This window comes from Mytilus trossulus, chromosome 3 (genome assembly GCF_036588685.1).
Source record: "Mytilus trossulus isolate FHL-02 chromosome 3, PNRI_Mtr1.1.1.hap1, whole genome shotgun sequence".
NCBI classification, from domain to species: domain Eukaryota; kingdom Metazoa; phylum Mollusca; class Bivalvia; order Mytilida; family Mytilidae; genus Mytilus; species Mytilus trossulus.
The window spans coordinates 32210744-32237768 of NC_086375.1; the positions used below are offsets into that span (position 1 = coordinate 32210744).

General features: G+C 33.5%; 1 protein-coding gene across 1 annotated transcript; it reads left to right on the forward strand.

The window, feature by feature from the left end:
- Positions 1-143: 143 nt before the first annotated feature.
- On the forward strand, positions 144-26656 carry LOC134711263 (tetratricopeptide repeat protein 7B-like). The gene is made up of 20 exons (XM_063571780.1): positions 144-264; positions 3123-3271; positions 5717-5882; positions 6737-6944; positions 7476-7554; positions 8451-8575; positions 9467-9530; positions 10219-10356; positions 10929-11012; positions 11636-11740; positions 12511-12683; positions 13470-13542; positions 14213-14373; positions 19793-19909; positions 20979-21088; positions 21518-21661; positions 22211-22308; positions 23522-23626; positions 25399-25490; positions 26097-26656. The coding sequence occupies exons 1-20, from the start codon at positions 144-146 to the stop codon at positions 26227-26229; spliced, it is 2445 nt and encodes an 814-aa protein (XP_063427850.1). The 3' UTR covers positions 26230-26656.
- Positions 26657-27025: the final 369 nt, after the last annotated feature.

Genomic DNA, 27025 nt, shown 5'->3' on the forward strand with positions numbered 1-27025 from the left:
GTAATGTAATCAGTATACAGTGTCTGCTATAATAGAAGTAAGGGTGCACTATTTTGTGCGTATGTTTTTTTTTAAATTACATTGTTTCCCGGGGAAATTGTTTCCCAGGGAAATAAATTGACGAGAACTTTAGTCAGCTGCGTATGGCTTCCAAGCAGAAATACACACGATTGGAATCAGAAATAGAACGACATCGTGCAGAAGCTAACTGGGCAAAAGCTGTCGAAACAGCACAGTTTTTAGCAACAAAGAACCAAGGCCTTGGTATGAATTCCTTTATAATTCCTCTCAGACTAATAACTCAAAAGAAAACATCACTGTCAGTGGCGAGTGACACAAAACATACATGTATACAAACAACTTTATAAGGCTGCAGTGCAGAATAACTAGATAACAGTTACATGCTGAAGGGAAACATTTACATTACCCCAGACCAATGCAAAAACATTTATAGAGAGAAAATTCTCTAGAAACATTCAAAGTACCCTCACTGCACACAGGCACTTGTTTCTGTCAATATGGGGTTTTCTATCCATACCAGTACGAAAAATCACTGACTGTGTCACTGCATCAGACACAGGGGCGCTATCAGTATCATATGTCAACTGGCATATATTTCCGCCCAAAAACATCTATGTTACGTGCCCCTGGCCTGTGCGTTAGACTGAAAGCAATGGTCTTCTTCTTCTTCTTTCTTCTTTATATACAGAAAAACATCAACTGGTTGATGATTACTTTCCGGCGCATGCCTTGTTTAACAATATTGTTATTAAAATGATTAAAAATATATTTTTGATTTCGTTAATAATTTTTCAATTTTTATATATACAAACATGACAAATGTATACGTAATATGGTAAAATGTATATGGTGCTCCAGTATTAAAAAAAACCAAAAAAAAACATCATCGCCAAAGATCACTGACTTGCATCTCCTGTAAATTACTTGAAAATTTACAAGCTTATGACTTGATCAAACATCTACAAATACTTCATGAACAACAATACTATATCACAGCAAAACCATCATGTGAATCAAAGGTTATATCTCTTGTAAACCAACAAAAAATGATTAAAAGATAACCTAGGAACTAATTAAGTTATCATGGATTTTGCAAATGCATTTTAATTTAAAGTGTCACAAAACCTTTACTGTACAAATAGGAGCACTTCAGCAATTAAGATCAGACAACTAAATGAATTGAACCATTTCTCTCCAACAGAACTCAAGCAGTCCCTTTAAAAATAAAACATCCTAAAAATTTCAATAAAATCTGATGTTAGTCAGGGCACTGTACTAGCACCAATACTTTCAAATTTTCTTAAGCAGCGCGCCGGGCAGCTTAACTGACTAAATGTTTCAAAATGATTGCAAAATTTCAAGAAGGCATTGAGACTGCTATAAAATGAGAGATAGACAGGCTCATGTCTTTCAACCTTGAGCCTTGAACAAAAGCAAATTGATGGTTATCATTTATCAGGTGAAACCTACACATTAACTCATAACTAGTAAGAAAAGAGTGTACCATACAAGAGTCAAAACAAATCTGTCAAATTGTTGCATAGTATGGAATCCACCAGGGTTTCCCCTGGGTCAATTATTTATTTCGCCACCTCTTTTGCCAAAACAATATATTTTTCGCCACTTTATTATTTTTTTCGCCAAATGACATAAACATATTTTTCGTTTAAAATTAACACTAAAACACTAAATCATTTACTTTAAAACTACAGAATGTTTTAACTTAAAAAGGAAAAATATTCGTTGTATTTTAAACAACTTTTCTAAATGAGGGGACCACTATACTTTTATACTTTATTAATAAAGATATAAGTCCTGGAATATAACAAAATTAATGGACATGTTTTGATCATATAACATGTAAAATACCAGTATAGTTCGTAAGGAAAGTTCTTTAAAAGAAAAATACTGATGTGCCCTTTTGTACGAAGAAGTGCAGTGGTTTTTACAACAAAACAAAAGCTTTTATCACATTAAATTGATCCCTCATTTCATTCGAGGGGTTGTTCCCAACCTTTTTGATAGATTTCTTCATATTAAACGACAGTTTTCTTTTCTTGACTATCGTAAATGAAAAAGTTGAGACGTAAAACTATGCTTGAAACACGTGTGTCACTCAAACGACTTTGAAGTAGTCTCCATAATCAATTACCTATATTAAAGTCAAAGGATAACTAAAGTTTTAAATCGGAGAGTTTTCTTGCTTTTGAACATTTTTCGTCACATAAACAGCTTTCTTCTCTAAACTATCTTTAAAAGTTTGATTCAAACACGTGCGTCGCAAAGTAGTTAATAAATTCTGTATGTGACATTTAGTAGAAGCCATTTAACCATATAATTTTGTCAAACAAACCAATCAATACTTTTATTAATTAGTCCTTTGTTATCGATATCACAAAATGCAATCAGCTGATCATTATCGATTTTCTGTCAAAATCTTAACGAGTTCAAGGTAAATTCCGAGTATATTGTCTGATCAGGTAAAATCCGAGAAACCCGAAAAAATGTAAATAAAAAAGGTGGCTACAAATAAACCGTATACATATTTCTTTCGCCAAATTCTTTCGCCAATGACGAATTTTAATCGCCACAATGATTATTTTTTCGCAAATTGCAAAAATGGCGACCGCCAGCGGAAACCCTGGAATCCACATATTTAATAAAAATATAAATAGAATGAAACAAGTGCAAATAAGAGCTGCAAAATATACCTGCAACATATATTACAACAATAGTAGTATATCTGAAATGTTATATAATCTAAACTTGTGAACCTTACAAGAAATACCAGACTTCTAATGTTCTGAAAAGTCATTAACAATGAAAATGCAATACAATCACAAGAAATACTCATTCAAAGCTGATATAAAAGACTTTTTGGGACATTGAAAAAGCCAAGTGCAACCACTAAGATATCTGTAGAAGTAAAAAGAATCTTGTGAATAAAAATAATGTGGATTGCAGTTTTGTAAATATCCAGATGGTGGGAATGCTATTTCAGTGGCATTCTTTAAGAAGTTGATCAAGAAAAATTAATAATCTTTTTTGAGATTTATTTTTAACATCAATCAACAAATAATGTTATTTTACTTTTGTTTCAGCTTTATTTGTTAATCTAATTCTTGGAGAAAGTAAACTAGAAGAATATTTACTGGAAAATGAACCAATAGAATGCAATATAGCAAAAGCCAAAACACAGTTAGGAGAAGGAGAGACATATTTACATTTTGTTACACAACAAGATAACAAGGTACTGAACATAGTAGTAATGTGAATCTGCTGTTTCTTTTGTACAATGTTTTCAGCTGCTGAATAGTAAAAACGTAAACCGTTTTATTTTTGGGTAATGTTCATGTTGACTAAGAGATTGGTATAATGTTTGACACATTTTTCTCTTGTCTGAGAGATAATGACAGTGATTTGACATATTGTATGTCAAAAGTCATGACAAATACTTGAATCATAATTTAGAGGAGCTTGAAGACTGACATAAGCTGTAATTGTATAACAGTTTGAAGTCCAAATTAATTACCAAGTCAAAGAACAATGAAAGAAAAAAATTGTAAAAAAAAATGTGCCAGTCTGGCTAACACCATGATCTAAGCCTGAGGATGAAAAAAACATAATGTTTCAATATTGAAATAAATAATTTAAAAAATGCTTTATTTTACAACAAAGTTTGGAGAAAGGGGAAAAAATTAAGATGTTGGTACATTTTAAATACTCTACCCTAGGTACACGTACATGTAGATAAAATTAAAGGAGAAAGAAACAATACCTGATTTTTTGTTGGTATTGTAATCAGTATGCATAGTCTACAAATGAATATTATTTAGGAAGATTTGTTTTTTGTTATTTTCATTCTTTGGTAGTACTGGAGCTGAGCTTATTTTTACGGGGGCTTATACTTTTATGTATATTATTATTTGATAATTTGAGGAAGATAATTAGATCAAAGGGATGTTACTGTTTGTCATTGTGGAAATTATTTGTTTAAGGTAAAACTTTTGTAATACTCTAAAAGAGTTGTTTTTTGGCTGACAGGGTTATGTAAGTATGTTTATTTATTCCTTTGCAGAAGGACACAGTTCAAGATCACAATAACAATAGCTTCTTTTCCTTTAAAATCATTTGATAGCATTTAATCTATTTTCATCCAAAAAATACACAATATCTAATAAACTTTTAAAGTAGAATTGGCAAACTAAATCCATATTAATGATTAAAGTTAAATATATTTTTAGAAGAAAATTGTTAAAAAAATATATTTTCAATAAAATTTAAAAAAAAATGTATTTTCAGTCGAAAGCTGTTTTAAAAAATTGTATTTTTAGTAGGAAATTGTTTTAAAGTCAAGTTTATTCCAAATTAAAATTCTGTCCTTGACTCTTTCTGTGAATAATGTAAGATAACTCTGGGTAGATAATGAAATTTGTAGTCTTTTTAAAAAAAATGCTTACATAGCTTAAATTAGCTTTCATTCATAACTTTTCTCTTAAGCATTTAACATAAATTTTAAGGTTCTGGATTTATAATCTGGAAAATAGTTGTGGTTTTGGTGTTTAGTATATCACGGTGGTTATGTGTGTCTGTGTAAGTGTTTGTTTTAAAGCATACATGCACATTTCTTTCTGGAATCAAGACAAACAAATAAATCAAGACATAAATCTGTTTCATTTGAATTCTGACATTGTGATATACACAATGATTCTTAGTAAATACAAATGTATGCCTTTAAAAGAAGGGAGAGCAGTGCTGCTGGAGGTTACAGCATGAAGACAACAACTTAACAAATATTTTTTAACATTTCAAAACAAATGAGTTAGTTTATAAAAAACAAATGTCTTATAAACAGATTATAAATTCTAAAATCAAATTAATCATATTGATTTTGTAAAGATTCAAACTGCAATAAAATAACTATATGTAAAAGTAAAATAATGAACCTATTCAGGGGAGGCAATTAGCTCATTAATATGGAGGACTTGTTTGATTTGGAACAAATGAAAATCATTCTTGCACTAATATAACTAATAGTCTTATCTATTGAACAGAAACTGCTAACAAATGCCAACCCTCAGTAGAGTATGTTTTAAAATTTGTTCAAACCTCACTCAGAAAAATGCACAAACTACTTGATGTTCCTAGTTTATAACTTATGTGTTTACACATTGCTTTGATTTATTCTTTTAAACATGATTTGCCTCTAACTTTCTAAGAAACAATAAAAATCTTATGCTTGCATCAGCCTACTAAAAAAAAGAATTGATTATAGCCTGAACATTCTGGCATTATTTTTTTTTATCCGTGTTTGTTTTATTATTATCACCAGGGGCGGATCCAGCCATTTTAAAAAAGGGGGGTTCCTAACCCAGGACAAAAGGGGGGGGGGGGGTGTTCCATCTACATGTCCCCATTCAAATGCATTGATCGTCCCAAAAAAAGGGGGGGTCCAACCCCCGGAGCCCTCCCTCTGGATCCGCGCCTGAAACTTGACTAAGCATCCATATCATAAAATTGTTAAATAGAATTGCTACATTAAACAAACAAAAAATGTATGTTCAGATTATTTTTAGGTTGTGAATATGGTTTTGAGGGATTATATAATGCATCTTCAATAAATATAGCACCCAAAAATAAATATAATTGCTAAACAATTGATTGTTCCTCGTAATGAAGATTGTATTTATTACAGCATTATGTGGAGGCCAGTTTACTTCAAGCTAAGATCCATTACTGTAAAGGAATGTATCAGTCAGCCTTAGATGTCTACAACAGAGTCAAATTAGATGAAATACAGGAATCACAAGTCACCTCTACTAGATTACTTTGTATTCTGGCAGAGTCACATGCAATTAAAGGTAAGTATTTTTTAATAATAATAGATTATTGTAATTTTTGCTGAGTCACATGCCATTAAAAAAAAAAGGTACAAAAATGTAATGATGGATTCTAACTGAATAACAATACATGTTTTATTGATGTGTCAGGCTGTCAGCTGATAGCATCAAGCTGTAGGGACAGTTAATGTGATTTCCCCTATCCAAATCAAGGATCATTTCGGCTTACTGAATGTCAGCTTGTTAATCCAAAAAGTCCACAACTTCATATAAGCAGGTTAACAGAACTCAAAGTTGCACAGCCACAGATTCATTGACAGGATATGAAGGGCATCTGAACAGCTATTTGATTATTTGGGGGTTTCCATACTAAACATGGACTTTCTACTGACAGAAGAGCCACCAGGCAACCTGTTTTACCTTGGAAAACTCAATTATTTTTTGTTCATTTGTTATTGTTAATTATAGATGAAAAAAACCTACCCTAGTTGTAATTTATTGAAAGATGCATCAAGTGATCTGAATTTGCACCCACTATACAATTATTTGTTTATTTATTGAAGTATATATATTTATCTCCATTTGCAAAATACTTTGTCTTCCACAATTGTGTGCGAATCTTTTCACAAAAAATCTTTAGTGTAAAATTAATCTTACGATAAAAATATTTAGTTGAATTGTTTAGGAATATTTTAGACTTACGATAAATTTTACACTTAAGATTTCTTGTGAAAAGGGCCTCTGGTATATAAATCCAGTCATCACAATGTTTAGAGCCTTGGTTGACAAAATATGCTGAAGCTGAACATCTACTTACAACTAATATAAGCCACAATGATATTCAAATTTAAAAAAAATCAGATTATAAATTTCAGGTTTATGCCTTGAAAAGATAGGTCCAAGTACAACAAGCAAATTTAAACAGGTTGATCTGGAAGACAGAATAATAGAATGTTTTGAGAAAGCTGGAGACTTGGCATTGTCTTATTTACAAGATGTGGATAATTCCGCTACTGACATAGAGTTAGGAGTTATACTGGAAACAGCTATTCAACAATCACCTCTATTACATATGAAGAGAGGGTATGTAACATTGAAATTTACTGAGCAAGTGTGGGCCTCCTGATACTTTATATTGATAATGAATGAATAACATACTAAATTAAGGAGATGTGGCGGTACAATTGTCAATGAGACAACCATCCACCAAAATTCAAATGTAGTGGATGTAAACCATTATAGGCAACTGCACAGCCTGTGCTATAACTCCAGGAAATAAACCTTATTGCTATTCCCGGCTGACCTGAGAATCTGTTTCGGTTGAATTATTGACGTCATACAACAATCAGTTTTCCATTGTGGCGTCAGATATTTTGTAATATGACGTCCAAATTTTAAGAGAAACCTGTGTGATGTCCAGTATTGGCAGACAAATAGCGATAAGGTGTATTAGGCCTTGTGCCATTAGTCTGGGAAAATTATTTTAGAAATCTAATCAAACTTTCCCACATTGTAGTTTTTATACAGTGCCATTTTAAAGAAGTCCAATAAAAGATACATATCACTGACCATTGATTATGGAAATAGCATTAACGATTTTGTTTGTTTTCTTAGGGATATAAGTAAAGGTGTTGCTAGATTGAGAGATCTGTTAAGGACAATTGAATCCAGATTTACCCAGGGACTAAGATTGGTAAGTTATCTTTAAGTCTGGTTTTACATACAAATAAAAAAGAAGATGTGGTATGATTGCCAATGAGACAACTGTCCACAAGAGACATAAATGACACAGACATTAACAACTATAGGTCACCGTACGGCCTTCAACAATGAGCAATGCCCATACCGCATAGTCAGCTTTAAAAGGCCCTGATAAGACAATGTTAAATAATTCAAACAAGAAAACTAACAGCCTTATTTATATAGAAAAATTAACGAAAAACAAATATGTAACACATAAACAAACGACAACCACTGAATTACAAGCTCCTGACTTGGGACAGGCACATACATAAACAATGTGGCGGGGTTAAACATATTAGCGGGATCCCAACCCTTCCCCTAACCTGGAACAGTGGTATACCAGTACAACATAAGAACGAAATAAAAAAAGCTTACAATTACAAATGACTGATACATAATAACATGACAAAATCAATCATAGTAAATCAGTAAAAATACATATTTTACAATTGACTAGGATTGTCAGTTTTCCTATCCTAGGTCCATGGTTTTCTCTGGCCACTCCAGCTTCTTACTCCACCAGTGAAAACTGGCTGCCAAAAAATAGCCACACACTGGCAACATTGGTTCTGAAAAGTGGCATTAAAACACCAACAATCAATCACTCAATCATATTCTACAATCTATGTTGTCTAATAAAACAAAAACACTTAACCATCTTGGTGAATTTAATACTACAAAACTACAGTTCAACTATTTAATGAAAAAAGCCTTATAAGAGAGATGATCTCTGTAGGTCAGACTTTGAAATGTTTTAACAGATAACCGTTGTGATGTAGACCAGTTTGTTATAGATACTGTTTGAGTTGTTTGTTCATCATTATGATGTACCTTTTTAACTTTCAGACTTTAGCAAGACAACTGGCAGAGGTTTTACTAAGAGGAATAAATGAAAAGAAATATGTTCCAATGGGTATTGAGGAAATTGCAAAGACAAAGCATCAGAAATACAGAAAATACTCAGGAGAAAAGTAATTATTAGTTCCCTAACTATGATGGGCTTCTTTTAGGCCAAAAAAAAAATATATGTCTGTTTCCTGCTGCCAAGGCAAATAAATCCGGGTTGGTAGGTCAGGATTTTTTAATTTTTTTTTTTATTTTGTACTCCCTGTCAGATTTGCAGTCGGTTAAATGTCATGTTTGGTTAGTGTCCTGTACCCTAAAATCATTTATTATCTTTAAAGAAGCTTTAATTGAATAATCCTCCCAGTGCAGATATTTTTTAAACTTTAATTGTAGCACATTTGTGCTGGGAGCAGCCATTTTGGTTGTTTAGGTATAGTAAAATACGGATCTGGATCGGACCGGAAACCAATTTTTTCCGGAATTGAATAAAAAGATCTAGGGTCGGGACTTTGAGTCAGGGTCAGTCGGGAAACAGGAAACAGACATATATTTTTTGGCCTTATGTCTAAAAACCCAAGGATGAAGATTGAAGTAGTGATCACGTGTCCAATGTGACCTAATATTGGTAACAGCTAAAATTTAAGAAAATCATTGATATTTTTTGAATGAGAAGACGGTGAAGGGATAGTTTGTAAAACAGCTTAGGAACCCTTCTTCAAACCTTGATACATTGTATTGCTTTTTCTCCACCCTTTCATGACAGCACATACAGTTAAGTAAAAAAAATATTTAGACGTTGCAAAAAAACATTTGGACCAACAGTTCGAAAGTTTGTTTGTGTGTGTGTGTGGTTTTTTTTAAGTCGATATATGTAGGGTAGCAAAATTTTTGGTGAAGTGTCACAATCTTAAATAGCAAATAATTTATATCTTATTCATATAAAGTTTATATCCAATTGCTTGAGATTGCAAGGAGGAACTATTGTGATGACATAAATGTGATTTTGGTGATTTCAGATTATTTGTGCCAGAAAATGAGAATGAAGAATCTTTGCTCTTACTGTTGATAGCAGAAGCTATAGTAAGTACCGATAATATAAGTTAAGTAGGCACTAATGATTGTCCCATTTTATTTTTATGCCCCACCTACGATAATAGAGGGGCATTATGTTTTCTGGTCTGTGTGTTCTTTCGTCTGTCCGTTCGCTTGTCTGTCCGGCTTCATGTTAAAGGTTTTGGTAAAGGTAGCTTTTGATGAAGTTGAAGTCCAATCAACTTGAAACTTAGTACACATGTTCCGTGTGGTATGATCTTTCTAATTTTAATGCCAAATGAGATTTTTTCCAATTTCACGGTTCATTGAACATGGAAAATGATAGTGCCAGTGGGGCATCCGTGTACTTTGGACACATTCTTGTTAAATTTGTGTTTAATTAAAAATAGGAGAGATGATTAAGATGCAAAATAGATTAAAAATGTTATCCCCCCCACTGTATATTTTTTTCACCTTTGGTCCAAACTGTATTTCTGTCACACTTTTCCCAAGAACGTCTAAATAGAATGTCTTTATATTTGATCATCAGCTTGACAGGGATTTGTTGTACATGTGTGTAATAATGGTTTTCAAATTCAGGTCTGTAAGACTAAGACAACTGCTTCTTGTTTGCCAATACTTTGAATTAATGACACTACTATCATTACATGAATCGAAATGCATCATTTTTGATGCATTTAAAGTGTAAATAATGCAAATAAATTATTTATAACAGGCCACAAGAGAGGCAGTTTTAAACAGAACAGAAGAATACCATGATGCCAGACTTCACAGTTTACAGAATGCCACAGCTGTTTATGATCTTCTGGCAATAGCTTTAGTAAAGAGAGCACAGTTTCACAAACTTTCTGATGTAAGTAGGAATTTGAATATGTTGGGTAATATGATATATAAACTGAAAGATTACCTGTTTTTGATATGGCAAAAGTAGTAGGTAAGAAGAAAATCCTATTTTCTATAATTTGGTGACGGGTTGAATTTTTTTTGGAAAAATCAAAATATTGTCAGATGTTTTATTCGAAGTTTTGTGAGCATTTATCACAAAAACAAGTCTTTCACAAAATTTATCATTACTTATCATTTAAGCTTTTTTATATTGTTTTTTTGGACTGTAAAATTAGGAAGAGTCTTATATGGTACGTATACGGTGACCTATAGTTGTTAATGTCTGTGTCATTGGGTCTCTTGTTGACAGTTGTCTCATTGGCAATTATACCACATCTTCTTTTTTTATACTTATAGGACATCAACAAAATTAAAACTATGAAATAAAACATCTTCAATATATATATATATTGCACTACACTATATAAAAATATACATGTTTAAAAGGTGTGGACAAGAAGTCATATTTTGTAATTAATCTGTATTTTAAAACATTCAAATTCGTTACAATTTAATAATATTTTATATTTTCTATTTCAGTCATTTGAGAGAGCTATGAGATTTTCATTTGAAGAATTCCATATATGGCATCAGTTTGCTAATTCCTTGCTTTGTGCCAGAAAGGTAATACATTGTTAATTCTGTATTTTTACCACCTTTGTAGCATGTTTTCCAAGAAACACTTGGTATTCAGAATTTTTACACACAGCAAGAAAATCCCACACCGGAGCAGGGTTGAGTTGGCCCTTAAACAAAATGTGTTCTAGTTCAATGAAAATAAATGTCATACCAAACTCCAAAACATATAGATGAACTAAAATTAAAAAACCCATACAAAAACAAAACCAAGACTAACAAAGGCCAGAGGGTCCTGACTTGGGACAGACACAAAAACGTAGCTGGTTAAACATATTTTGTGGGATCTCAACCCTCCCCCTATACCTCTAGACAATGTAGAATAAACAAACACAAAGCATTATGCACAGTAAAACTCAATGTAAAGGATGCTCCAGTACGATGTCTGAATAGGTAACAAAAGAAAATTGACAATGATACATAATTAAAAAGGGACTACTAGCAGTAACTGACATTAAAACTCCAGACCTCAATTAAACTGATTAAAAGGTATGCACACATTGATAAAAAACAATATTTACTGCAAGGATTTCTGAAATTACAAGTAAATCAGTTTAAGAAAATCATGTGTAATACATACTGTTATTTAATAATTCTTTATTTATTTGCAGTACAACAGAGCATTACTAGTGTTAAAAGAATGTCTGAGACTACAGCCAAATAATTGTGTGGTTCTTCTACAAATTGCCAAACTTTGTTATGAATATTTATATCAGGTAATTTTACTAGTTTGTCTTATACTAAGAAGTTTGATATGTTTCCTCAGACTGATTTAACAGAAACTAAATCAATTTAATTGGATGATCAGAATAAATTAATAGACAACTTTCGAGTTCAATGCATATTTGTCAAGAACTTTGGTTTTAGTGAACATCATTCGTGGGTTTAGGGGCGTCGTCACTTCCGTTCCAATGTTGAGCGAGTGGCTGGACAACTACAAAGCTATATGGCATGAATTATTCTGCAAATTGAATTCTCATAATTCGATTTCAGCACTGCTGTCATTAGGGGAAAGTAATTAAGTACCTACAGAATAAATATTATTTCTAGTTTATCCTGCACAACGACAATCACTTAGACACTTGATGAATGTTTTTAGTGCAGGGATACAGGCGATCACCTTTATCCGGTGACGGACAAACTCGAAAGTGGTCTTTTACCCAACATCTTCTTTATTTTCACAACAAGCTAACCCTAGCATTTGGATGATATTTTTACTAGTTGATAAATGACTTGACAACTTTACAGTCATTATTTGAATGCTTACCATACTGAATTAACACATTCAGTGATTGTTGATCACTAGCTCATTAAAATTCGAGTTGTTGCCAAAGTTTGCTGGGTAGTGACATTGATCCCTGAAATTGCAAATACATGTATAATGCAAAATCTGTGAATATAAAATACTCTTCAATTTTTGTCAGTCAGAAAATATTAAGTGCAAAGTAGTGTTTTTTTTCTAACTGGAAAAGATTATCTGTTGTAGTATGATACAGGTATAGAATTGATGGAGAAAGCTGTAGAAGAAAACACAGACCATTCGCTCACAGCCAGAATGTATGTTGCTCTTGGTGTGGGATACAGTTTAAAGGCTTTAGAAATGAAACTGCAGGTAGAGAGACAGACACTTCACAAGAAAGCACTAGAGGCATTTGTGAGGTAAATTCAATGTTATAACGTTTAAGGATATATTAATGTCAGATTTAGGAAATGTTTTCATGATATTTTAATAGGATCAAGGGTAAATTATTATGCTCCATTCACCCACTCTTCATTTTCATAGAAAACTTCAATAGCTCATAAAAAGTCATTACAAAGATTAAATCAGATTCTTGATTTCTTTTCATAGATTCAGACACAAAAAAATACCTATGGTTAATGTTAGCAATAAAATGACCATCTCTTCTTTCTAAAGCTACTTCAAGTTGTGATCATTCTGTGTTTGGCTAGATAGTATGGATTGCATCTTTCAGATTAGTTTTAAGTCTTTGGGTCAGGTCTTTCCGTCATACAACTTTACTCAGTACCCCGACTCCAAATTTATGCTTGAAATTCAGTATTTAGTGGATTGGTTGATTTACGAGGGCAAATCAAATACCCTTACTCGAACAGTTTATGGGTGAATGCCCTGGTATACCAGTGAATAAATAGTTACACATAAAAACTCTTGTCTCACATGTCTACCACATTATTTTTGGGGTAAAGATTGCATGAAATGCAATCAAAACCCTATGTTACTGACTTTATATATAAATCTTCCAAGGGTAACCACTACCTTTTTGATACACAAAATATAGTGCATTGATCAATAAATGCATCTGTATGCAGAAGTCAGGAATATCAGGCATTTTCAATCTCACATTTTTGTCCATTCTTCATAAATCATAATCATAAATGGACGCAATAATTTCTGAACTTGCAGTATACACTTGTTTTATTTTACAGAGCCCATACACTAGATCCCAATGATTATTTAGCACTGTTTCATCTAGCATTACAGCTGGCTATACATAGACAGGTATGCAATATATAAAGGTGTTATTTTGTTGTATTTATAAGCCAAAAGTTACATTTCTCCCATTCTGCCAAAAAAATAAATCTAAACGACTTTAGCTGCTTAAAATAATGAGTTGCATAGAGTAAGATTTGAAATGAAAGTCAATATTTCATTGTTATATATAATGATTTGTAAACCAAAAAAACAATAGAATATTAGCCTATAATTTTCAACAATTGACAAGTGCCTTATCATTATGTAGAGCTCTAAATTACCTACGACTCTTTCCATAAAAAATCTTAGGTTTACAATTGAAGGTTAATTATACTGAAAGATTTTGGTGAAAAGAGCAGCTGCATCTGAGACAACTTGTTAAACAATTTAAACAGGACATTCCAAATATATGCAACCACCACCAAGATTAATAATGAAAAAAACAAACTCTAGATACACCAGACAGACTTTGACAAGGTTCCTAATTTTGGACACTTCATTAAGTTGTTGATCCCTTTGTTTATACAATTTTCTTCCAACTCAGTAACTAATCTTTGGAGACATTTTTTTGTTGGAAGTTTTAGAACTCACTTATATAAATTTATGGAGGGATTTTAGTATTAAAAAATGTTGTTTAGTAGAATAATTTAATATTATTTAAAATCTTATATAAGTTGAATGAACTCTTAAAATTTAGATAAATGATGCTATGAAGTATGTCCGTCTGGCATTGAGATATCACAGTGACCACATACATTCTTTACATCTGATGGTATTGTTACTGAGTGCACAGAAGCAGTATGAGGAAGCTATCTGTCTGATGAGGGCTGCATTGGATGAATATCCTAATAATCTCAGGTAAGTCAGTCGGTCAGTCAGATATCATAGTGACCACATACATTCTTTACATCTGATGGTATTGTTATTGAGTGCACAGAAGCAGTATGAGGAAGCTATCTGTCTGATGAGGGCTGCATTGGATGAATATCCTAATAATCTCAGGTAAGTCAGTCGGTCAGTCAGATATCACAGTGACCACATACATTCTTTACATCTGATGGTATTGTTATTGAGTGCACAGAAGCAGTATGAGGAAGCTATCTGTCTGATGAGGGCTGCATTGGATGAATATCCTAATAATCTCAGGTAAGTCAGTCGGTCAGTCAGATATCACAGTGACCACATACATTCTTTACATCTGATGGTATTGTTACTGAGTGCACAGAAGCAGTATGAGGAAGCTATCTGTCTGATGAGGGCTGCATTGGATGAATATCCTAATAATCTCAGGTAAGTCAGTCGGTCAGTCAGATATCACAGTGACCACATACATTCTTTACATCTGATGGTATTGTTATTGAGTGCTCAGAAGCAGTATGAGGAAGCTATCTGTCTGATGAGGGCTGCATTGGATGAATATCCTAATAATCTCAGGTAAGTCAGTCGGTCAGTCAGATATCACAGTGACCACATACATTCTTTACATCTGATGGTATTGTTATTGAGTGCACAGAAGCAGTATGAGGAAGCTATCTGTCTGATGAGGGCTGCATTGGATGAATATCCTAATAATCTCAGGTAAGTCAGTCGGCCAGTCAGATATCACAGTGACCACATACATTCTTTACATCTGATGGTATTGTTATTGAGTGCACAGAAGCAGTATGAGGAAGCTGTCTGTCTGATGAGGGCTGCATTGGATGAATATCCTAATAATCTCAGGTAAGTCAGTCGGTCAGTCAGATATCACAGTGACCACATACATTCTTTACATCTGATGGTATTGTTACTGAGTGCACAGAAGCAGTATGAGGAAGCTATCTGTCTGATGAGGGCTGCATTGGATGAATATCCTAATAATCTCAGGTAAGTCAGTCGGTCAGTCAGATATCACAGTGACCACATACATTCTTTACATCTGATGGTATTGTTATTGAGTGCACAGAAGCAGTATGAGGAAGCTATCTGTCTGATGAGGGCTGCATTGGATGAATATCCTAATAATCTCAGGTAAGTCAGTCGGTCAGTCAGATATCACAGTGACCACATACATTCTTTACATCTGATGGTATTGTTATTGAGTGCACAGAAGCAGTATGAGGAAGCTATCTGTCTGATGAGGGCTGCATTGGATGAATATCCTAATAATCTCAGGTAAGTCAGTGGGTCAGTCAGATATCACAGTGACCACATACATTCTTTACATCTGATGGTATTGTTACTGAGTGCACAGAAGCAGTATGAGGAAGCTATCTGTCTGATGAGGGCTGCATTGGATGAATATCCTAATAATCTCAGGTAAGTCAGTCGGTCAGTCAGATATCACAGTGACCACATACATTCTTTACATCTGATGGTATTGTTACTGAGTGCACAGAAGCAGTATGAGGAAGCTATCTGTCTGATGAGGGCTGCATTGGATGAATATCCTAATAATCTCAGGTAAGTCAGTCGGTCAGTCAGATATCACAGTGACCACATACATTCTTTACATCTGATGGTATTGTTACTGAGTGCACAGAAGCAGTATGAGGAAGCTATCTGTCTGATGAGGGCTGCATTGGATGAATATCCTAATAATCTCAGGTAAGTCAGTCGGTCAGTCAGATATCACAGTGACCACATACATTCTTTACATCTGATGGTATTGTTATTGAGTGCACAGAAGCAGTATGAGGAAGCTATCTGTCTGATGAGGGCTGCATTGGATGAATATCCTAATAATCTCAGGTAAGTCAGTCGGTCAGTCAGATATCACAGTGACCACATACATTCTTTACATCTGATGGTATTGTTATTGAGTGCACAGAAGCAGTATGAGGAAGCTATCTGTCTGATGAGGGCTGCATTGGATGAATATCCTAATAATCTCAGGTAAGTCAGTCGGTCAGTCAGATATCACAGTGACCACATACATTCTTTACATCTGATGGTATTGTTACTGAGTGCACAGAAGCAGTATGAGGAAGCTATCTGTCTGATGAGGGCTGCATTGGATGAATATCCTAATAATCTCAGGTAAGTCAGTCGGTCAGTCAGATATCACAGTGACCACATACATTCTTTACATCTGATGGTATTGTTATTGAGTGCACAGAAGCAGTATGAGGAAGCTATCTGTCTGATGAGGGCTGCATTGGATGAATATCCTAATAATCTCAGGTAAGTCAGTCGGTCAGTCAGATATCACAGTGACCACATACATTCTTTACATCTGATGGTATTGTTATTGAGTGCACAGAAGCAGTATGAGGAAGCTATCTGTCTGATGAGAGCTGCATTGGATGAATATCCTAATAATCTCAGGTAAGTCAGTCGGTCAGTCAGATATCACAGTGACCACATACATTCTTTACATCTGATGGTATTGTTACTGAGTGCACAGAAGCAGTATGAAGAAGCTATATGTCTAATGAGGGCTGCATTGGATGAATACCCTAATAATCTCAGGTAAGTCAGTCAGTCAGTCAGATATCACAGTGACCCCATTCATTCTTTACATCTGATGGTATTGTTACTGAGTGCACAGAAGCAGTATGAAGAAGCTATCTGTCTAATGAGGGCTGCATTGGATGAATACCCTAATAATCTCAGGTAAGTCAGTCGGTCAGTCAGATATCACAGTGACCACATACATTCTTTACATCTGATGGTATTGTTACTGAGTGCACAGAAGCAGTATGAGGAAGCTATCTGTCTGATGAGGGCTGCATTGGATGAATATCCTAATAATCTCAGGTAAGTCAGTCGGTCAGTCAGATATCACAGTGACCACATACATTCTTTACATCTGATGGTATTGTTATTGAGTGCACAGAAGCAGTATGAGGAAGCTATCTGTCTGATGAGGGCTGCATTGGATGAATATCCTAATAATCTCAGGTAAGTCAGTCGGTCAGTCAGATATCACAGTGACCACATACATTCTTTACATCTGATGGTATTGTTATTGAGTGCACAGAAGCAGTATGAGGAAGCTATCTGTCTGATGAGAGCTGCATTGGATGAATATCCTAATAATCTCAGGTAAGTCAGTCGGTCAGTCAGATATCACAGTGACCACATACATTCTTTACATCTGATGGTATTGTTACTGAGTGCACAGAAGCAGTATGAAGAAGCTATATGTCTAATGAGGGCTGCATTGGATGAATACCCTAATAATCTCAGGTAAGTCAGTCAGTCAGTCAGATATCACAGTGACCCCATTCATTCTTTACATCTGATGGTATTGTTACTGAGTGCACAGAAGCAGTATGAAGAAGCTATCTGTCTAATGAGGGCTGCATTGGATGAATACCCTAATAATCTCAGGTATGTCAGTCAGTCAGTCAGATATCACAGTGACCACATACATTCTTTACATCTGATGGTATTGTTACTGGGTGCACAGAAGCAGTATGAGGAAGCTATCTGTCTGATGAGGGCTGCATTGGATGAATATCCTAATAATCTCAGGTAAGTCAGTCGGTCAGTCAGATATCACAGTGACCACATACATTCTTTACATCTGATGGTATTGTTACTGAGTGCTCAGAAGCAGTATGAGGAAGCTATTTGTCTGATGAGAGCTGCATTGGATGAATATCCTAATAATCTCAGGTAAGTCAGTCGGTCAGTCAGATATCACAGTGACCACATACATTCTTTACATCTGATGGTATTGTTACTGAGTGCACAGAAGCAGTATGAGGAAGCTATCTGTCTGATGAGGGCTGCATTGGATGAATACCCTAATAATCTCAGGTATGTCAGTCAGTCAGTCAGATATCACAGTGACCACATACATTCTTTACATCTGATGGTATTGTTACTGGGTGCACAGAAGCAGTATGAGGAAGCTATCTGTCTGATGAGGGCTGCATTGGATGAATATCCTAATAATCTCAGGTAAGTCAGTCGGTCAGTCAGATATCACAGTGACCACATACATTCTTTACATCTGATGGTATTGTTCCTGAGTGCACAGAAGCAGTACGAGGAAGCTATATGTCTGATGAGGGCTGCATTGGATGAATACCCTAATAATCTCAGGTAAGTCAGTCGGTCAGTCAGATATCACAGTGACCACATACATTCCTTACATCTGATGGTATTGTTACTGAGTGCACAGAAGCAGTATGAGGAAGCTATATGTCTGATGAGGGCTGCATTGGATGAATATCCTAATAATCTCAGGTAAGTCAGTCGGTCAGTCAGATATCATAGTGACCACATTCATTCCTTACATCTGATGGTATTGTTACTGAGTGCACAGAAGCAGTACGAGGAAGCTATCTGTCTGATGAGGGCTGCATTGGATGAATATCCTAATAATCTCAGGTAAGTCAGTCGGTCAGTCAGATATCACAGTGACCACATTCATTCCTTACATCTGATGGTATTGTTACTGAGTGCACAGAAGCAGTACGAGGAAGCTATCTGTCTGATGAGGGCTGCATTGGATGAATATCCTAATAATCTCAGGTAAGTCAGTCGGTCAGTCAGATATCATAGTGACCACATTCATTCCTTACATCTGATGGTATTGTTACTGAGTGCACAGAAGCAGTACGAGGAAGCTATCTGTCTGATGAGGGCTGCATTGGATGAATATCCTAATAATCTCAGGTAAGTCAGTCGGTCAGTCAGATATCACAGTGACCACATACATTCTTTACATCTGATGGTATTGTTACTGAGTGCACAGAAGCAGTATGAGGAAGCTATTTGTTTGATGAGGGCTGCATTGGATGAATATCCTAATAATCTCAGGTAAGTTTGCAGATGCAGGTTTCTTGGACTTTTTTTATGAAAAAAATAGAAAAAATACTGTCAGTACAACAGGCAATAGACAACTTAGGACACCAACACCAAACTACTTTGAAAACTAAAAAATAAACAGGAGAACAATTCCCTTTGCATAAATTTAAATGGCCAGGGAAACATCAACCAAATCTGTGGAAAGGTTTTAGATCCTAAATTGACAATAAAATGAAGGAATTACAAAATGCATGATAGAGTGAACAATAAGTTATGATGATGTTTCAAATATATTTTAAAGGCAAAAACAAATTGCTTTGAATATAACTTTGCACCAATGGTGAGTGTGAAAAAAGTGGTTTTCAGGCTGACATGTTTTCTTTCATCTCAGAAATAGCCTTTTGCAAATTGTACTTATGGTTGTAAAGTTGTGTATTAATTTGTTTAATATGAACATAGTTATTTTGAAATGCATTTTTCTTTCTCTTGAAACTTGGAAAATTACTATATATTAATAACTATGCAATATTTTCAGTTTAATGTTAACCAAGTCCAAATTGGAAGAAATAGTGCATGGACCTAATCAGGCATTAGATACATGTAAACACATGTTAAAATTATGGAAAGATTTGTATGAGACAGATACCACTGAGTAAGTAAATTTTATCAGGGATAGTTACAGATGTTACGTAATTTTTTGAGACAGGCTTGAGAGAAATGCTAGAATTTTATAGTGTGATATAAAATTGGCATTTTATGAGACTTCACTTTGTTATCATGTTTAGGAAATAAAGATAACATGAAGTGTTTCAGTTGTATTACAAAGGAGTAAGTTCAGTAAGTGCCATATTTGGCCCCAATTATAAAGTTCATGGTTACAAGACAATAATTGTTTTAAGTTGCCTTAAAGACATGTGAGAAAGTTAAACAGAGCTGTTTTTGTCAAAGTTTAATTCTTACACTTTGATTTTTACATCCCAAAAAGGTCAAGATAAGGGATTTTGGTGAAATTTGACAAAATCAGCTGGATTTCAACCAAATAAAGGACCAGGAAACATAGAGCACAGGCGTCGACAAGCTTAATATTCAAATAAGACATGTTAAATGTCTTCACAAACATTATTTTAAAAGATCTTTGTTGTCGACGTATGCGCTCTATGTTTCCTGTCAAATAATCTTGGAAATTTACCCATTTTCATTGATTTTTTCGTGAAAAATCAACATGAGTACAACTTGTGACGTCATAATGAAACGCCGAAACGTATAATTTTCAACAAAATGGCTTATATCCTATCTAGTCAATGCATTAGCTATAATTTATTGTGATATTGGTCAATAAATCCGAATTTGAAATTTACGCTAAAAGAGGGGCCATTTTAGGACCTTTTCGAACATACTCCTTTATTGTATTGTGGTGATGTTCAACTTTTAGGATATTCTTTGTAAGAACAGGTACTGTTGATTCATTATTTTTCGTTGAATACCAGGTTTGGTGGGTACAAAATTCAAATGTTCAATGAATAAAAAATGTTTGTATGCTTTGTATGCAGTGATTGGCAAAACCACAAATTCTAATATCTGAAGTTTTCTTCAATCCAAAAAAAATTGATAATCAAGAAAATGAATCTACATTAAAAGAAACACATGTTAAGTTGTGTTAGTTTATATTTATGTTTCAAACTATAAAATAACTTAAGCTGGAGTTCTTTTTTCCATTGCAGTTCAACAACAGAATCTCGGAGTCGTAACTTGACAGCTACAGACAGATCAGTTTTTGATAAGAAGAGTTTTGCACAGTTACAGCTAACAGAATTGAATGACAGAGATACAGGTTAGGATTGAGATATCTGAAAGAATTGTTACTGAAGATTTTTTTTTATTCTTTATATCCTTGTTATTCATAATAGAAAAATAAGAGATATGTAATTTTATTATGTTGCAAAACATAATTTCTCCTTTTACCATTTATACAATTAATTTCTTCTCCCATGAATACTGTGAACCGCATTACATTTATCATATTTTTGTTATTAAAGCTTCATGTCAAAATTAAGTTAGAATGATTTTTTATGTTTTCAAAAGAGATTGCATATTTTGGTGGTATAATTATGAGTATGAACAAAAGCATGTATGATTCATTCATATGAGAATTTTGATAAGAAAAATAAAAAAATTGTTGGTAAATTGAACTTAAAAATGTATGGTTGAAATACAAGTAGCTTTAAAATAATTAATTTTATATAATATTTCTTTTTCTAAGGTTCTATGAAAGCAGAGTCAGTAGCTGCCTCTCGTATGGAAAGGACACTATCTGAGGTAGCTTCCTCATATAACAGTAACTTCCAACCCAGACCTGGTTCACAACAAACATTGCAAATACAGGCACAAATATGGCTTCATTTAGGTTTGTATATATTTAAGTTACTTTTAAAACAATGGTGTTTTATTTAAATTTGTACCTATTGCACAAATACGCCTCAGGATGCTTGGTGGCCTTGTGCTGTTTTTTGCCCTTTGGTCAGGTTATTGTCTCTTTGACATGTTCCCCATTTCCATTCTCAATTTCATATAACAGGAACATCTGACCCTAGACCTAGGTCACAATTAACTTACCTGCATCAAACAAATATGGGGTTCATTCAAGTTTATATAATTATGTAGGTTGTTTATCAATTTCCAGACAAGACTTAGTTCATAACAAATTTTGTTACAAATATGGTTTCATTTAGATTTGTAAAAGTGTGAATGACTTTTTATGCCTACATCTATGTTCATGGAATATCGTTAAAGTGACAAGCAACAATAGAATGACTTCAGAGAATATTCTAAAATATGGCTTTCAAAAAACAATACAGAAAACATTGGATATTTAAGGTTTTTTTTAAGGGGATTGGAAATGCTCAAATAACTACATACAAATTTATTATTTAAGGAAGTTTATTGTATATTTCAGCTGAACTATATTTATCTGTAAACAAACTGTCAGAAGCTGAGGGGTGTGTAACAGAAACTTCAGTTATCTTCCCTTTGTCATATCATGTAGCATATATAGTAAGTAATTACTTAGTTAAATGCTGTAAACAAACTGTCAAAAACAGAAACGTCAGTTATCTTCCTTTTGTCATATCATGTAGCATTTATAATATTTAAAGAAATATTCAGTTGAATAAATTATTCTTTTTACATTCAAACTCATTGCAAGTGATAACTTGTAAATTTGTTGGAACAAAACTATTTCACCAGAACAATTTTGATAAATATAACAATAAGAAGATGTGGTATGATTTCCAATGTGACAACTATTGACCAGTTTAAATGATGTACATGTAAACAACTGTAAATGACAAAAAAAAAAGGTACTTCTGTATGCATATAAAATTTGCTACTGTTGGTTATGATTCATTCTGAATTCATTATTATAAGTTAGATACAAATTTTCATGGTTTCGTGGGTACACAGGTGAACCACCAATTGAAATGTTAAATGAAATACAAATATTTATTAGGTTGTATGCAGACTTTTTTTGAAAACCTAAAAATCACATATCCACATTCAGATTTCTGCAATCCATGGAAATTGGTACCCATGAAAAATAAATGAATCTACAGCAGAAAGTGTTATTTTTCTCATTACAGCATAAACTAACTTTTTTTTTATGGCCCTGCAACGAAGTTGTCAGTGCCATATAGTTTTACCCTTGTCTGTAATTCCAAAATTCCGTAATTCTATCATTCCATCATTCCGCAACAAACCATTATACAGAGTTTTTTTCTAAACGCCTTCAGATATTTGGCTGATTTTTGGTATGTGAGTTAACCATGATGAGTTACAGATAAAGTTTAAGTTTCGTTCCACTCCGCTAATTTTTGACAAAATTAAGGGTTTACAACTTTGAAAATTGTTGAAAATCACAGTTATAAAGACTTTTTACTATATGTCTCCAGATTTTGAGCTGATTTATGATATGTGAGACTACAATCATGTTTATGTCCACATGTATTATAGAAAATGCAGATTTTTTCAACTTTTGAGACGGGGCCTTTCGTGTCTCTTTGACACATCTAGTTTAATCTATTTTTCTTATTTTATAACCTCATTTAAATACTGCATTTTCTGGAATAACTGGCTACATAGGAATTAATCATTAAAAGGAGATTTTGGAGAAGCATGTGTGCTTTGAACTCAACTGTTGTCAGGCCCAACTTAAACACACCTATGAAAGCTGTTTTCCAAGGTGACGTGTATATTTTTGTTGTAATTGTAGAAAGGAAGACTAAATGAACACAAACAGAAATATGAAGAAGCTAGAGTATGTTATGAGAATGCCTTATCTATAAATCCTGGTCATAGGAAGAGTCTGCAGCACTTGGTAAGAAAAATTATTTGGTTCATATGATACAGTAAATTGACAGGGACTTTAATGATAAAATGAATGAAGTTAAATCTGTATTATATGAAAAGTTGCTTGACCACTTCAGTTTTCCAATTTTTAGCTCACCTGGCCCAAAGGGCCAAGTGAGCTTTTCCCATCACTTGGCGTCCGGCGTCCAGCGTCGTCCATCGTCTGTCGTCGTTAGCTTTTACAAAAATCTTCTCCTCTGAAACTACTGGGTCAAATTAAACCAAACTTGGCCACAATCATTATTAGGGTATCTAGTTTAAAAAATGTGTGGCGTGACCCGGTCAACCAACCAAGATGGCCACCACGGCTAAAAATAGAACATAGGGGTAAAATGCAGTTTTTGGCTTATAACTCAAAAAACAAAGCATTTAGAGCAAATCTGACATGGGGATTAATTGTTGATCAGGTCAAGATCTATCTGCCCTGAAATTTTCAGACGAATTGGACAACCCTTTGTTGGGTTGCTGCCCCTGAATTTGTAATTTTAAGGAAATTTTGCTGTTTTTGGTTATTATCTTGAATATTATTATAGATAGAGATAAACTGTAAACAGCAATAATGTTTAGCAAAGTACGATTTACAAATAAGTCAACATGACCAAAATGGTAAGTTGACCCCTATAGGAGTTATTGCCCTTTATAGTCCATTTTTAACCATTTTTCGTAAATCTTAGTTATCTTTTACAAATATCTGCTCCTCTAAAACTTTTGGGCCAAATCAATCCAAACTTGGCAACAATCATCTTTGGGGTATCTAGTTTAAAAAATGTGTGGCGTGACCCGGTCAACCAACCAAGATGGCCGCCACGGCTAAAAATAGAACATAGGGGTAAAATGCAGTTTTTGGCTCATAACTCAAAAACCAAAGCATTTAGAGCAAATCTGACAGGAGTAAATTTGTTAAGCAGATGAACATCTATCTGCCCTGAAATTTTCAGATGAATCTGACAACCTGTTCTTGGGTTGCTGCCCCTGAATTGGTAATTTAAGGAAATTTGCTGTTTTTGGTTATTATCTTGAATATTATTATAGATAAAGATAAACTGTAAACAGCAATAATGTTCAGCAAAGTAAGATTTACAAATAAGTGAACCTGACCGAAATGGTCAATTGACCCCCTAAAGAGTTATTGTCCTTTATAGTCAAATTTTAACAATTTTCATAAAATTTGTAAATTTTTATTAACATTTTCCACTGAAACTACCCGGCCAAGTTCATTATAGATAGAGATAATTGTAAGCAGCAAGACTGTTTATTATCAAATAAGATTTACAAACACATCACCATCACCAAAACACAATTTTGTCATGAATCCATCTGCTTCCTTTGTTTGATATTCACATAGACCAAGGTGAGCGACACAGGCTCTTTAGAGCCTCTAGTTTTTTAGATTTGCTGCATTTAATCAAAAGAAGCAATTAAGAAAGCTTGGAGCTTCTAAAATTTCTTTAAAGAAGCTTTGATTTTATGGAGGAAACAAAAAAAGACTACTGTAAATTCAGAAATTAATGCATGCATTTATTATTGCGATTTTGTCATTTTAGACTAAATTTGTGATTTAATTTTTTTGCAATATTGAGAAAAATCAAGTTTATTTCATAAAAAAATTCATTCAAAATGCAACTTTAAATTATTGCGATTGTAACCCTGTTGCATTTTTCGCAATAATACAACCATCGCAATAATTACTGAATTTACAGTTATAAAAATGCTGTAATAACATTTTAATTTATTTTTCAGGGTATGGTACTGCACACATTAGGAAATGATAGAATGGCAGAGAAAGTTTTAAGAGATGCTGTTAATATAGATCCCATTGCTCATGAATCATGGTATATTAATGGTTTAACTTTAATACTACCTATTGACAAAAAGCAATTATGTTAAGCCAAACCAATTTTATATTTATAAATAACAAATGAAAGGGAACAAACGACTGGTAAATCTGTAGTACAGTAGGGTCTCTGAATTGGATACTTCGGGTAGGCAGGGTTGTTATGATAAAGCACATATAATGTAAAGTCTTTTAATTTTATATTCTGAATTATAAGAATTTTAATGCCCCAACTAAGTCAGTACAGCTGTCCATCCGTTTATCGGCTGATCGGTCCGTCAGTCCCACCTCGGGTTAAAGTTTTTGGTTACAGCAGTTTTTGATAAAGTCCAATCAACTTCAAACTTAGTACACATGTTCCCTATGATATGATATAATCTTTCTTATTTTAATACCAAATAAGTTTTTTACCCAAATTTCACCGTCCACTGAACATAGAAAATGATAGCGCCAGTTGGGCATCCGTGTTCTATGAACATATTCTTGTTTCAACTACAGTAAATTTTATTCATACACTTAATAATAATTTCACTTTTAGATAAATATTAATAGGCTATCACCACACATATACAAATGTAATAATTGATTTATATTTCTGTTACAGGTTTAACTTAGGACTTGTATTAGAAAGTTTAGGACATGCAGAGCCAGCAAGTGATTGTCATTTGAAAGCTTTAGAATTAGAGGCCACCAGTCCTATAGTACCATTTACTGTCATACCAAGATTATTACACTAATCACAGGTTACTTTGGATTGATTATTATTTGTCAGACTCCAGTTTTCGTGGAATTTGTGGATACAGGTGAACCACGAAATTCAGTGTTCAACAGAATACAAATTTTCTACAAGCTTGTATGCAGATTTTGTCCAAACTACAAACCAAATATCCACGAAAATACAATTTTTTTCTCAATCCAGGAAAATAGATACCCATGAAAAGAATTGAATTAAAAAAAATGATGAAAAGCAACTACTTATAGATTCAGGTTTGATAATGACATTTCACTGGAAATTTAAATAATGGAATTAATAATGGTCAGATTAGTGGCATTGTTACATACTTTTACATTATATAGCTGTTGATTATGTCTGTAAAATTGATAAAGTCATTGAAAGGACTTGATAGATTACTCTCATTGTATAAATTGTATTTTATAGTACATTATTTATTTATTTATTGTAATAAAAATAGAAATCAGATAAGTTTTAACCATTCTTTACATTTCTGTGAAGCTTTTGAAATTTGAAATATACCTGTACATGGCTTATGTACATCAAAAGGTATTTCAGTATGATCTATTTAAAATGATATATACCCTACATATTCCAGGATGAACTTAAAAAGGTTGATTCTTGTTATGAGTGAGCATGGAAAGGGATGGAATATTCATAGTGAGTCTGTGACCGAGGGATTTTATGTTTGTGTGTGAAAAGGTCCAAAGAAATAATTGAAAATTATATAATTAACATCCTCATAAAAAACAATGTTCACATAGAGGTTGCTATCTAAATGTAATTTTCCTTGTTCTAAC